The sequence below is a fragment of the Ciona intestinalis genome, chromosome 7 (genome assembly GCF_000224145.3).
Source record: "Ciona intestinalis chromosome 7, KH, whole genome shotgun sequence".
Lineage (NCBI taxonomy): Eukaryota > Metazoa > Chordata > Ascidiacea > Phlebobranchia > Cionidae > Ciona > Ciona intestinalis.
Genome location: NC_020172.2, coordinates 5,608,833 through 5,622,103, shown reverse-complemented (window position 1 = coordinate 5,622,103; position 13,271 = coordinate 5,608,833). Strand labels below are relative to the sequence as shown.

Here is a 13,271-nt window from a genome sequence, read left to right as displayed (position 1 = left end):
TTAACATTTACAACCATTGCTTCAACTCAGCGGTTACTAATAGCTTCGTTGCAGGAAACCCATCAAAATGGCAATAGTTTAAGGGTTACTGGTTAATCTAAGACATAGAGGTAGATTCTTCAGTAGCGCCACCTGTTATTTTAACTGGTTTTGTATTTTAATTGCATCTTAATTTCATCATTGTCCATTTTATTGCAACGTTTTCGCCCAACGAGCTGCGCCAAACTATGTTGTGCCATGGTCCTTGGGATGATCCCCATAGTGCGTTTAATTGGGCACGGAAGCAATTATTAAACCACCAGCCTCCAGAAAGCCCGTTCATTGAAAAATTAAACAAAACGTCCCACCTGTTCCCATCCATTCTCATGTCCAGGGGGCCGTCCCTAACCAGAGAAAACCCTCGTTCCGGTTGATCGAACTGCATGGATGAGCAACCGGCATCTAGCAGCACGGCGTTTAGCGAGTTTTCCACGATACCATGGTCTGATAAAAGTTTGTCAAGTTCGGAAAATTTTCCGAGTAATGGGATGATGCGTCCTCTGTTGGAAGATTGTATGTAACTTATTTATCCTCTTATGGCGGGGCAACAACAGTCGTTATAATACGGATGTTCTGTTTCATACACCTTGTGTCTGCTTACAAGTTACCACGTATGTAACTTATTTATCCTCACATGGCGGGGCAACGACAGTCGTTATAACACGGGTGTTCTGTTTCATACACTCGTGCCCAGCTTACAAGTTACCACGTATGTAACTTATTTATCCTCGCATGGCAGGCAACGACAGTCGTTATAACACGAGTTTCCTGTTTCATACACCTCAGGCTCGCTTACAAGTTACCACGTATGTAACTTTGTAGGTGATTACTTTATCGATTTTTCAATTGATTCTTAAATACAGGTGTAAACGAAATAGCGAAACTCACCCGGACAACCCATTAGTGACCACCGGGTTGGAGCAAATACTGTAAAGTGTCTTACACAAGAACACATATACCCACAATGGTAGCAGTGTAGAGCCTTAAACCTAGGAATACACAACATACATACTTACTTAAATTTCTTTGACAAATCTTGTGCAATCTCAAACGCTTTTTCGTCTCTATCGAGCGCAATAACTTTACAATGTTTGTAATTTTCCATGATGAACTTTGTGTGACCTCCAGCACCAAACGTCATATCGATAATTACGTCACCACGTTTAATATTAAGCCCACTAACAAGTTCCTCAGCCATAACAGGAATATGCAAAGCTGTTTCTTTTGAATTTGGCCGAGATTTTCCGTACATACGGAACAATTTTGTGCACGGTTCAAAATTTGAACGAATTACTCGAGCAAAAATCGGTCTCATTTCTGTATACTAGATTCACACTACAGAAAATTTTGTTTAAAGCGCCAACTTTGTTAAAAATATATTAAAAAAATCGCGTTTTAACCTAGGGAAATTCCCTTTTTGAACACTGTTTAGAGTTATTTTTTTAATTTTATTACGGGGGCGAAAGAGTAGCTTTTCGAAAATATACAAAGCATTAATGCATTTTTAAGTCTTTTAGCAATATATTTATGTTATATCATAGAACAATAATACAGTTTACCATGGTAACATACTGTACAACGTATTTTAATTGCATCTTAATTTCATCATGGTCGATTTTATTGCAACGTTTTCGCCCAACCAGCTGCGCCAAACTATGTTGTGCCATGGTCCTTGGGATGATCCCCATAGTGCGTTTAATTGGGCACGGAAGCAATTATTAAACCACCAGCCTCCAGAAGGCCCGTTTTGGTTCGACGCGCAATTGCCTTTGTTATTTCTGAAAAATAGAAATATGTTTTTATGCAACAAAACACCGCCCGATAAGGGACTTGAACCCTTGACCGTTGGATTAAAAGTCCAACGCTCTACCGGCTGAGCTAACCGGGCTAGCGGTGATAACAACATCTATTGCTGTTTTAAATATAATCGATTGAAATTGCTCATAACTGCGGCGGTCTGAATCTCAGACTGGCCGTTTATTTAAAGCTTGGTGAGTGTAAAAGACGATACTAGATATGTAGTGAAATCCACGGCCTGCTACAGATTGTTTTACAAAATAGCGTGGTAAGATGGAACACTTTGGGCACATAGTATCCAAATATCCTGATCATTATTTAAACAATTAACAACGGTCTATGGGAGTCGCGAGGATACGATTTTTTAATTTTTTTATATGTTCTTTGTTTACTACCAAATGGAACGAGAAAATAGAATGAAAAGATGTCCCATCTTCTTCCACACCCTTCTATACTATGTGCAGTTCTTTACAAAGACACCTCCGGCAGTAAGGTGTAGCGCTGTGTAACTACTTGTGGAAAAGTAGAACTGAAATAACCTACGGCAATTATGATAATTAGTCATTGGGTAACAAAGAACAATCCAAGAAACACAATAGAGTTGTATGTGTAGGGGGTATAGCTCAGTGGTAGAGCATTCGACTGCAGATCGAGAGGTCCCTGGTTCAAATCCGGGTGCCCCCTGTTTTAATATTTCTGACGATTTTATACTAAGAAAAACTTGGATTTAGGGTGGAAAATACTTTCATTCTGTTTTATTGTCCCGTTTGGTAATAAACAAATCTTCACCAACCAAAGAGCATACGTAATGTATGTGAGAACCACATTTTCCTTCGTAAAATATTGTAAATCAGAAATATTAAAAGAGGGGGCACCCGGATTTGAACCAGGGACCTCTCGATCTGCAGTCGAATGCTCTACCACTGAGCTATACCCCCTACACATACACCTCTATTGTGTTTCTTGTATTCTTCTTTGTTACCTAATGACTAATTATCATAATTGCCGTAGGTTATTCCAGTTCTACTTTTCCACGAGTATAATTGTGAAGCGCTACACGTCGCTACCAGGCATATTTACCCACAAAGTAACATACATGGTAACTCGTAAGCTGGCACGAGGTGTTAAACCCGTGTGATAACGACTGTCGTTTTCCGGTCACGCGAGGATAAAGTAAGTTACATTCATTCATTTATTCATAATGAAGTAATCTTTCATCGGCCTATCTATAGTATAAAAAACGTTGTGTAAACGTAATCCCATGTCACCTGTCATTGTCCCTATCGATGGTTGAGAACGCCATGTTATCATGTCCCTCATCGTCACGTGACAAACTATCTCCAGCCGTTCCACTATATCCGCCCACGTGGAGGCGGTAGAGGTCTCCTTCTGCTTCAACGGAGAATGAGCTACAAATATGACGTCATTAATTCTACGTCATAGGGTATCAGGAAATAACGTTATAACTAAGCGGATGTAACTTTTTTATCCTCACATGGCGGGGCAACGACAGTCGTTATAACACTGGTTTGTTTCAAAGCATACACCTCGTGCCCCCTTACGATTTACTTGTCATAGTTAGGGAAATACCCTGATGACGTCACCTGTACTCGGCGAAAGCATGGTCGTCATGAAAACTCCACAGATCAACCCGTAGTTTGCAACCTTTCATGTACGTCATGCAGTGTATCTTCTCAAGCCCTGGAACAAATATATTTAACCGAATCTCACCTCTCTAAAAGAGCGTGGGTAATTGTTTAAAATACGCTTAGGAAATATGGGATATCATCTGCTAAAGGTTTTCATTTCACCCTAGCCTAATATAATTAATAAATTAAGAAATGGCGCCCTCCAGTTTCGAGGTAATGCGATAATTCGTCATATAACTCATCAAAACCGTCTACTAATGGTACAAGCGCTGCAAAACCATCCGCCTCCAGTTTCAGGAGCAACGATGACGGTGTCCAGGCCTGTTATAGAGGGCGCCATGAATTTAGGCGATTCGCAAACCCACCGATCCAGAATTCGGTTGTTATATTCCCGAACCCGATCTTGTAGTCATGCCAACCACGTTGGAAGTTAACGCTACCGTCGAAACGCCGCTGGAAAACCTGGAATAAAGGTGATGTGAGTGGACGTCATTTATTTATTCTTGTGTCTGATTACGGGTTACCACGTATGTAGCTTATTTATCCTTGTATTGCGGGACAATATCAATCGTTACAACACGGGTGTTCTGTTTCATACACCTCGTACCCGCTTACAAGTTACCAAGTGTGTAACTTTGTGGTTGATTGTTTTTCTGTATGGCTGACAATAGACAACCCATTAGTGACCACTCGGTTGAAGCAATTATAGCTTAGTCTTGCCCAAAGGCACATACGCTCACATTGGTGATGCACTGAGACTTGAACTGTATATACTCAGATTACAAAATGTTTCGTCCACGGTTCTCAACATAAAATATTATTGGTGACGTAGCAATGACGTACCGTCCATCCACCGTCGCAATACGTCATTTCCCCTGACCTCAGCTTAATGTAGCCTGATTGTGACGTCATATGGCAAGTTTCAGGGAGCAACAACAACGTCATCTTGCTTTCGAGTTCTGGAAAAAAGATTTTTTTTTTAAATCACCAAGTTATATAAACGTTAGCTCGTAAGCAGGCACAAGGTAGAACGACTGTCGCTGCCCCGTCATGCGAGGATAAATAAGTTACATACATTCGAAACAGAACACTCGAGTTATGCAGACTTTCGTTGCCCCGCCATGTGAGGATAAATAAGTTACATAATACATATTCGAAATAGAACACCCGTGTTATAACGACTGTCGTTGCCCACCACGCGAGGATAAATAAGTTACACATACGTGGTAACCCGTAAGCGGGCATGATGTATAAATGTAACAGAACACCCGTGTTTAACGACTGTAGTTTTCCAGCCACGCGAGGATAAATGAGTAATATTCATTCGAAACAGAACACCCGTCACCCGTGTTAACGACATAGCGCCAACAAGAATTCTTTGAAATAATCACCTGCCAATCGGTCGGTCACTTTATCCTCGAAAGTTTCTTTCTTAGTTACTACTGCATTTCTGCCAGGTCGCCCTGGATAACCCCTTGGCCCCATGCGACCAGGGAGCCCCCTGACACCTTGGGGGCCAACTGGCCCCACCATGTGCACGAAAGATTGTTTGTTTTCGTCACAAACGTACCGGCATTGTTGGCATTCGGAAATATCAAATAACATTATGACGACACAAAGAGATAATAATGCAAGCATTGTACGCAATGTTCTAGAACTTAAACTTTCTAGAAAACTAAAATTCCAATAAAGCTTTTTATTTAAACGATAAAATATGTTCGAATACCGCTAATCTGTAGCACTGCCAACTTAATTAAAAACATTTCAAAACTCTGCTAAAAAAGCTGGAATAAAACTATGCAAAATAAAACTAAATTCGTCCTTTACTGAATATATTGCGTTTTGTATGACCATGGCTAGCAAACAGCATTATTAATGATCTTTCTATACGTTCACTATAACTCACAAATATTAACACACGGTGCAAAGGTAACACAATTTCCGGGTCAATTTTGCAGTTTTAACTTTGCTTTTAAAGTTACCGTATTTGACGCACATTTTTTACAAGTTCTTAATTTGACATTATGTTTGTAAAACAACTATATTTTGTATATTTGAAAGCAATTTATTAAAACTTCTTTCCTATTCAACGCACCCATACATATATTGCACTCATAACGTATATAGCTTATAATAATGCACAGTTAGAATAAATTAGACATAAAATATCCTATTGATTGTTCTGTTACATCATATGCTATGATATAGTTGAATATATAGTAGGGTGGGGGAAGACGGGACATCTTTAGCACATAATATCCAAATATCCTAATCGTGTTTTAAACAATGAATGACGGTCTATAGGAGTCGTGAGGATTTAGTTTTATATTTCTTTAAATGTTCTTTGTTTACTACTAAATGGGACGAGAATATAGAGTTAAAAAGTGTCCCATCTCTCCCCATCCTACTGTTTATAGTAGGGCGGGGCAAGATGGGACACGTTTTTTTTTTATAGTCTTATTTTGAAGAGTTATAAAACTGTATCCTCATGACTCTAAAAAGCATTGTTAATTGTTAAACCAGGATCAGGAAATATTGGATATTATGTGCTAACCATATCCCATCCTGCCCCACAATAATATAGTAGGGTGGGGGAAGATGGGACACCTTTTCAATCAATTTTCTCTTTCAATTTGGTAGTATGCAAACATTCAACGATTCTTTATAAAACTTTATCCTCACGACTTCCATAGACCGCTGTTAATTGTTTAAAACACGATCAGGATATTTAGATATTATGTTTCAAAGATGTCCCATCTTCCCCCACTCTAATATATATGGCTTTTTATATTATGTTTGGGCAAAAAAAGTTATTCTATGCTTCACATGGTAAAATCAAATGAACGTTGACATTTAAGCTGACATAACAATTTGAGGGTTGTGGGTTTCTATTATATATGAGTGTGGCCCTACATTTAAATCGAAGTTGGTGTTAAATGATCAAGGTTTTAAAGGGAAGCATGATTGCACCATCTATATTTGGTAAAGTTGAAGAATTAGACATTTAAACATTGTATGTAAAATAATTAAAATGTAGTCTGTAGGCAACTATTATAAAGGAGAAAACACAAAATTCCCCCAAAAAGTTTTGCATTGTAGACTTTAAATAAACAAACAAAAATAAGGCAAATTGAAACTGCTAAAAGTGGATGTTGTCATTTTAAGTTTTTAGTTAAAATTGACAACTTTTAAAACACAGTCAATATCATACAATAAACAACAAGAACAACTGTTCAATGAAAATTGAAAAATAATCTGTGAGGCCATTAATGAGCTTAATAAGTAAAATTTAAGGTAATGATAAAATATGGTTCACAGTTACGAATACCAAGCATACGGCCGCCCATGCTAACACCATGATCACCCATAACCTACGTGAGAATGGAGACCTGGAGAGGGATAGGGGGTTAGGTGATTAGGGGTAGAAGGGGATACAGGGTTCAAGTTACCACGTATGTTACTTTGTGGGTGAATGTTCTTTATGTATGGCTGACAATTTGGGCGACCTATCAGTGACCATTGGGTTGGAGCAATTACAGTTAAGTGATCCAACGTCAAATACACCCACACTGATAGTACCGTGTAAAAACTCTTAATCATAGCATGGCATGTCATGTCATTTCTCTGGCCCCCCGTTTTTGCTACATTATCTTTTCAACCATAGAAAACATATTTCACAAACCTGTGGCGGTTTTTCCGAACCACAGCGCTGCCATGATACTGCGTTGCTTCTTGTCTCGCTAACAGAACAAGACACGCGGGTATAACGTATTGGACCCCCGCCCCAGCGTACGACCCCGTTATCCCCACTAATGTAGTTAGATTGTTTGTAATAAAGGCCACAATAATGGGAGGGACAATTGCAATTGTCGGGAAGAGAATCCTGTTCACCCAGAATGAAGAAGAAGGTTTGAATAACGCCTGTGGTGGAAAGGTTGATTAAAACTTAAAGGAGAAATAAGAAAAACTCCAAGAGATAATTAATGCATCTTCATTGGTGAAAATGCCCAGCCTTTTGTTTCATAACGTTGATGAAAATGACGGAATTGTGTTATGAGTATCAGTTGTTGTATTCCTCTTGTAGTGTGTATTAGAATAGTTATACCAAAACATAAACTCCTTTTATTATAAAATTAACAAAATCCAACCAACTAAAAATTAACAAAATCCAACCAAGTCCCAACTAACCTTAAGGTTATTGCGCAATGTGACGGCAATTATGGGAAAGTTACTCGATAAAGTGAACACTGGAAACAACCCAAGGAAATATCGAAGAACAATGATGTTTGTGACATCACATGAATCCTGGGGATAATTATGATGTCATAATCATTGTTTATTAATAACACAATAATTAAACACTGTTCTAAAAAACTTTTTCAGCATGTGTTGTATAAAATAGCTAAAAATTTTTAGCCTAAAATAGTTATGTTATTTTTGTAAAAATTTCACTTATTAACAATAATTAGGGGGTTGAAATATTAGTAAAATAAACACAATAATTAAACATTAGGCTTTATAAGATCAGCGTGTCAGTGCTAAGGGCTTAGAGGAGTCGTTTTGTTTACCAATAATTTATATAAAAGTTTCAGCGCTGTGTAAAAAAGTAAAACACGAGTTCTTAATAAACTTAATGCGCTGTATACAGACCCAGAGAATAATTGTTATTAATATTAGATTAAATAAACTAAATAAAAAAATTAGATTAAATAAAAAGTAAATACAGTAGGGTGGGGAGAAACGGGAGACCTTTAACACATAATATCCAAATATCATGATCGTGTTTTAAACAAATAACAACGGTCTATAGGAGTCGTGAGGACATGGTTTTATAATTCTTTAAATGATCCTTGTTTACGACCAAATGTGACGAGAAAATAGAATGAAAGGGTGTCCCATCTTCCCCCACCCTACTATAAAATTATATATTGTGGGTAAATTTAGGCAACTTTACCTGGAAATTGAGGGTATAAATATCCTTTATTACATCACTTTGAAAGCAGTATATAGCTGTCATACCAAGCAGCATATAGAATAATAGAATGAGTATATAATCGGCCCCCAGTAGGTAGGGGAGTCGTCGTTTATTGCGAATAGGAGTCACAAGGGAGGGGAGGGAGTGCTGGCACATAAACGAATAAACCGAGACCCCGAAAAGGTTCGGAACCCCGGATATATTGGCCACTGGAGGATGCCCTTCACCGCCCCTAGTGGTGGAAATATGGATGATAGCGAGGGTTATCATCGAGAGGAAAGCTGTGGTATAAGATTTCTGTGTCAGGTATTTAAATGAGAAAAAAACAAAATATAAGTTTAGCAATTGATGTCCGTCAGTAAATCGTTATAAATTCATAAACAGAGATTTAACCGCTCTTTATCACCCTAAACTATGATATGACAAGAAAAACGGAACCAAATGTTTAAGTTAATTAAAGATTGGTATTTATTGTGAAAAATGGAGGTTCTCAAACTCATAAGAGTCACACAACACTTTAATTTACTGAATCTGCCCTTAAGAAATTTATAAAACTTATAGTTTACATGACTTGTAATAAATTCCGCGAATCTGACCCTGATCTGATGTACATAAAGTTGAACAATTCTTGTATAGTGAAATGCAGTAATGATCTGGTGCTACGAAAACGTAACCAACAAAAATCAAGTCCAACCACTAGTAGTAATTGAGAAATATATTTCGCCTAAATGGCATCGTCAGTCTCTCTTTTAAATAGAATCTTTTTACTACTAGTGGTTGGACTTCACTTTTGTTGGTTACGTTTTCGTAGCACCAGTTCATTATAGTATACATATTGTATAAAACCAAACCCTGCCACAAGAACCAAATCCTTGTCTACTTGTTGACGTACAGCACGACACAACAAGAATGAAGGTTCTCAAACTTATAGGAGTCATACAACACTTTCATCCAGTGAATGTTTGAGGCGCAACAAATTTATAAAACTTAAATTTTAAATATTCTAAATATTGTCGATCAAAAAAGAAGTAAAAGAAACTTGTAAGTAATATATATATATTATTAAACACTGAATTTTTAGCCACAAGGCAGCAGCATACATACTTACCCAGCCATCTTAACACAGTTGTAAAGATTTGCAAATATTTTGTTTTCTGCACACTGAAGTAGGTGAATGGTCCGAGAACAATCGTGAACAATGCCTGTATTATGATGTCATAGTCGGTAATGTAAAGGTAGTGGTTAAGTTTATTAAGAGCACCCCCAACACAAGCACGTGTTAAGAATGAATGACCAACAAGGTCAGACAGGTGGCCAGACAGGAAAAGGAAACTTAACAGGTAATATTTTAAATAATTTCATCTTGTGTTCGAAGAGATGAACAAATTAATACAAATCGATAAATTTTTGATTTTTTAACAACTTAAATGTTAAAAAACAAAAAAATATTAAAAAATATGATTTTTATAAATTCTACTTTTCCAAAAACATTTTTGTATTCATATTATTTCTATTTATTTTTACCTACCAGAAATATTTGGTAAACATTGTTCCTGGTTATGGTGGTTCCCCAACATATGTCGCCATCTTGTGGCGGGTTTGAATCGTTCGTTGAACATGACATGTTGCCACTAGGGGATACAGTGCGCATTACAAGATTAAGATAATTCAGTTTTGGTAGTTTAAAATATTTTCTATTCTATATGGGTGAGGTTCTACAGTAAGGCATGTCATGGGGCCTGGGATTTAGGCCAGAGTTGGCCCATAACCCCAACATTGTATATGCACATTCTATTCTATATGGGTGAGGTCCTACAGCGAGGCATGCCATGAGATCTGGGATTTGGACCAGAGTTGGCCCATTACCCCAACATTATATACGCACATTCTATTCTATATGGGTGAGAACCTACAGTGAGACATGCCATGGAATCTGGGAGAGTGGGCCATTACCCCAAACATACAGTGACCACTGGGTTGTCTTTCCCAGGGACAAATATGCCTATTAATATCGAACTCGGTATCTTTCCGTTACTTTCAAGCACCTTATCCGCACAGGACTGAAAAAGTCTAGGCTTGGACCAAATACACTTAAACAGTTAGTTAATATTCACACAAACTCTTTGTCTGAAAGTTGCTGCTATACTGAAGACAATATTAATGACCAAAAGTAAATAGAAAGATAGCGATAACCACCATGGAGGCTAGCATGTTAACCGCTACATTATGGCACCAAATTAACTAGAAACAATCACACGCGAAGCCACCCACCATACTATATCTCTCATTGACTTTGGAACAGCAGCAGCGTATATAGCGAGGTCACCATAGAGATACACTATAATGCATACGTAGAAGAGAATCCTTCCAACTGCGGGGGTGGAAAGCAATGTTAAAGTTGGTGATAAAATGTAGCCCCTGTGGCCTTGTATTATGTTATGTGCGCATGGGCAGAAGAGAATCGTGGAAGGTAAAAATGAAAGTTAGAATAAAAATGAAAGTTAGAATAGGAACCTTTCAACTGTAGGTTGGGAAAGGTAATATTAGATTAAAACTTTATTACATTTATAATTTATTGCAGTTCAAATGATTTTAAATGACCCTGTCTATATAATGAAATTCAATCATGTTTTGCAGTTTTCTTTTGTATAATGTTATCATTGAAGTAGTGTTTGAATAATAAAATGAAGCCCCTGGGGTTGCATAAGCAGAATGTTAGCTGCACATGGCCGTGAGAAATATATCTGTTTTAGCTTCTTAATATACATAATGCAAAATATAGGCGTAATTAATAAGGTGGTGCAAATTTTAAATATAGGCCCAGGCTGCCCTGGCATAAGTGTAATGTTAAGGAAACCTGGAATGACATTGAAGGTTTTGAAACAGAGATAAAACACTGATTTCATAGGTTTAGCATCCAAGTTTTAAATGTATAATAAATACTTTCTGACTATAAATTGAGATTCAAACATGTTTTTCAGTTTCTTTTATAAAATAAACATTTAGTAAAAAACTTTTTTTAACTGTATATAAACTTTAGTTAAACTTACTTTTATTAAAGAACATGTCAGCCATCTGTCCCATCTCCACAGCTCTTGTGATCGAGAACATTGAAGTTGTGTTGCTGTTTATGGAGGATCTTCTGCTGGTGTAGGAAGCTGAGGATAAATACTATATATAGTTGGATGAATGAACTTATTGATTTTTGTGTGGCAGGGCAACGACAGTCGTTATAACTTGGGTGTTCTGTTTCATACACCTCGTGTTCGCTTACAAGTTACAACGTATGTAACTTATTTATCCTCGTGTGACGGGGCAACAACAATTGCTTTAACACGGGGGTTCTGTTTCATACACCTCGTGTTCGCTTACAAGTTACAACGTATGTAACTTATTTATCCTCGTGTGACGGGGCAACAACAATTGTTTTAACACGGGGGTTCTGTTTCATACACCTCATGCCCGCTTACAAGGTATCACCTAAACAACCTATAAGGGAATTGCCATTAAGTGTCTTGCCCAACAACTCAGACGCCCACATCGGTGGCAGCATCTAGGGCAGGCTTATTAAGCAATGTGCCGCACACCGGAAAAAAATGCTAACTATTTCTATAATCCTCCCAAACTACAGCCCAGTATATACAATAATTGTACCACCAAACCAACTGACATGAAGCAGAATCCAGCAGTGCGCTACGTTCCGTTGGATCAATGGGAGGCGGTGGGTTTATGGAACGATTGGTGTCGGAATCAGTGTCAGAAGCAGCAACAGAATCCTGTTGAAAATGTGATATTCACAGGAGTTTAGTTGGATGTGAAGTCTTTATATAAGCCAATACTAAGAGTGAAACATATACTTTATAAAGGCTCAAAGTTATAAAGATACAAAAGTAGCGATATATATATATATATATATTATTGGTTTTGTACCAAGTTATTTTAGAGTTGCTGCAAAGTGTCAACAAAACAATCAACCTAAATTAGCTTGATAGCAATATATGAGTTTCACATAAACATAAACCTTACTTCACTTAAATTTTCTCTTTTATTTCTTCGAATGCAAGCGTTGGCGATCGACAAGGACTCAACCATAAATGTAGTTGTGATGTAACTATGACAATGTTAATTTAAATGAATGTAACTTATTTATCCTGTCATGATGCGGCAACGACAATCGTTATAACACTGGTGTTCTGTTTCATACACTTTAGGGACACATACCCCCCCAATAGTAGCAGTGACACAATCACAGTACTGTGGCAGGTGGTTCCAGAGCTATGCAATGCATATTTAGTATTTACACATTTTATACTGGTACGTGCCCGTTTATTATTCACTTGTTCTTAGAGTTGTAATATAAAATATCACACTAACCTCACAAACCCTAATAGAGTGAGTAATATTAAACTGACAAGCCAACCAGCTGATGCCATGGCTTTGGGAAGAGTTAGAGCTCCCGTTCCAACTATGAGGTTGAAGATGTAAACAACACCCACCTGTAATAGATATGATGTATGTTTATAATGTGGTTTGATTGGTTATATAAACGTGGTATCACCCTGGGTGTTGGGGTAATGGACCTACATCCCAGGTCTCAGGTATGCCCCACTAAAGACCTCACTCTTTTAGAAGAGAAACTATATTATTGAGTGTCTATAAACTGTCCAGTGTGGTCTAGATGGTAGCACCCTGGACGTTTATTTACAAGTACAAAACTTACCGCTGGAGAATACATTCTGTGCTTTTACGTATATTTTTTGAATATTTGCTTAATCAAGACCACCGCACTGTAAAGTAACTTTGCACAAACT

At 37.6% G+C, this 13,271-nt stretch overlaps 3 protein-coding genes and 3 non-coding genes across 9 annotated transcripts in view; 1 reads left to right on the top strand and 5 right to left on the bottom strand.

Annotated features, from left to right (window-relative positions):
• The window catches only part of LOC100183661 (probable methyltransferase-like protein 15), a 6,820-nt gene extending 5,408 nt beyond the window's left edge, over positions 1-1,412 (bottom strand). The window contains exons 1-2 of one of the 2 annotated variants that reach the window (XM_026835130.1): positions 1,056-1,412; positions 348-539 (exon numbers count right to left, since the gene is read on the bottom strand). In XM_026835130.1, coding sequence (XP_026690931.1) covers positions 348-539; positions 1,056-1,354 — 491 coding nt within the window. In that variant the 5' untranslated portion in view covers positions 1,355-1,412. The remainder of the gene's footprint in view (positions 1-347; positions 540-1,055) is intronic. The other variant, XM_026835129.1, reaches the window with a different exon arrangement.
• A 198-nt stretch (positions 1,413-1,610) lies between these two features.
• LOC101243295 (ficolin-1-like) lies at positions 1,611-5,801 on the bottom strand. The gene is made up of 6 exons (XM_004226250.3): positions 4,877-5,801; positions 4,329-4,444; positions 3,851-3,947; positions 3,441-3,537; positions 3,105-3,245; positions 1,611-1,817 (listed from the first exon to the last, which is right to left on the bottom strand). The coding sequence occupies exons 1-6, from the start codon at positions 5,121-5,123 to the stop codon at positions 1,625-1,627; spliced, it is 891 nt and encodes a 296-aa protein (XP_004226298.2). The 5' UTR covers positions 5,124-5,801; the 3' UTR covers positions 1,611-1,624.
• On the bottom strand, positions 1,855-1,927 carry trnak-uuu. Its single transcript has one exon. It is a non-coding gene; the product is annotated as a tRNA-Lys (tRNA).
• Positions 2,449-2,520, top strand: trnac-gca. The gene has a single exon. It is a non-coding gene; the product is annotated as a tRNA-Cys (tRNA).
• Positions 2,703-2,774, bottom strand: trnac-gca. The gene has a single exon. It is a non-coding gene; the product is annotated as a tRNA-Cys (tRNA).
• A 523-nt stretch (positions 5,802-6,324) lies between the features above and the next one.
• The window catches only part of LOC100182531 (transmembrane protein 104), an 8,554-nt gene continuing 1,607 nt past the window's right edge, over positions 6,325-13,271 (bottom strand). Inside the window, exons 1-12 of one of the 3 annotated variants that reach the window (XM_018812696.2) lie at positions 13,181-13,271; positions 12,835-12,956; positions 12,487-12,571; positions 12,131-12,236; positions 11,511-11,618; positions 10,732-10,831; positions 9,989-10,091; positions 9,569-9,662; positions 8,440-8,741; positions 7,674-7,790; positions 7,168-7,406; positions 6,325-6,874 (exon numbers count right to left, since the gene is read on the bottom strand). In XM_018812696.2, coding sequence (XP_018668241.1) covers positions 6,775-6,874; positions 7,168-7,406; positions 7,674-7,790; positions 8,440-8,741; positions 9,569-9,662; positions 9,989-10,091; positions 10,732-10,831; positions 11,511-11,618; positions 12,131-12,236; positions 12,487-12,571; positions 12,835-12,956; positions 13,181-13,195 — 1,491 coding nt within the window. In that variant the 5' untranslated portion in view covers positions 13,196-13,271 and the 3' untranslated portion in view covers positions 6,325-6,774. The remainder of the gene's footprint in view (positions 6,875-7,167; positions 7,407-7,673; positions 7,791-8,439; positions 8,742-9,568; positions 9,663-9,988; positions 10,092-10,731; positions 10,832-11,510; positions 11,619-12,130; positions 12,237-12,486; positions 12,572-12,834; positions 12,957-13,180) is intronic. The other 2 variants (XM_018812697.2, XM_004226184.4) reach the window with 2 other exon arrangements.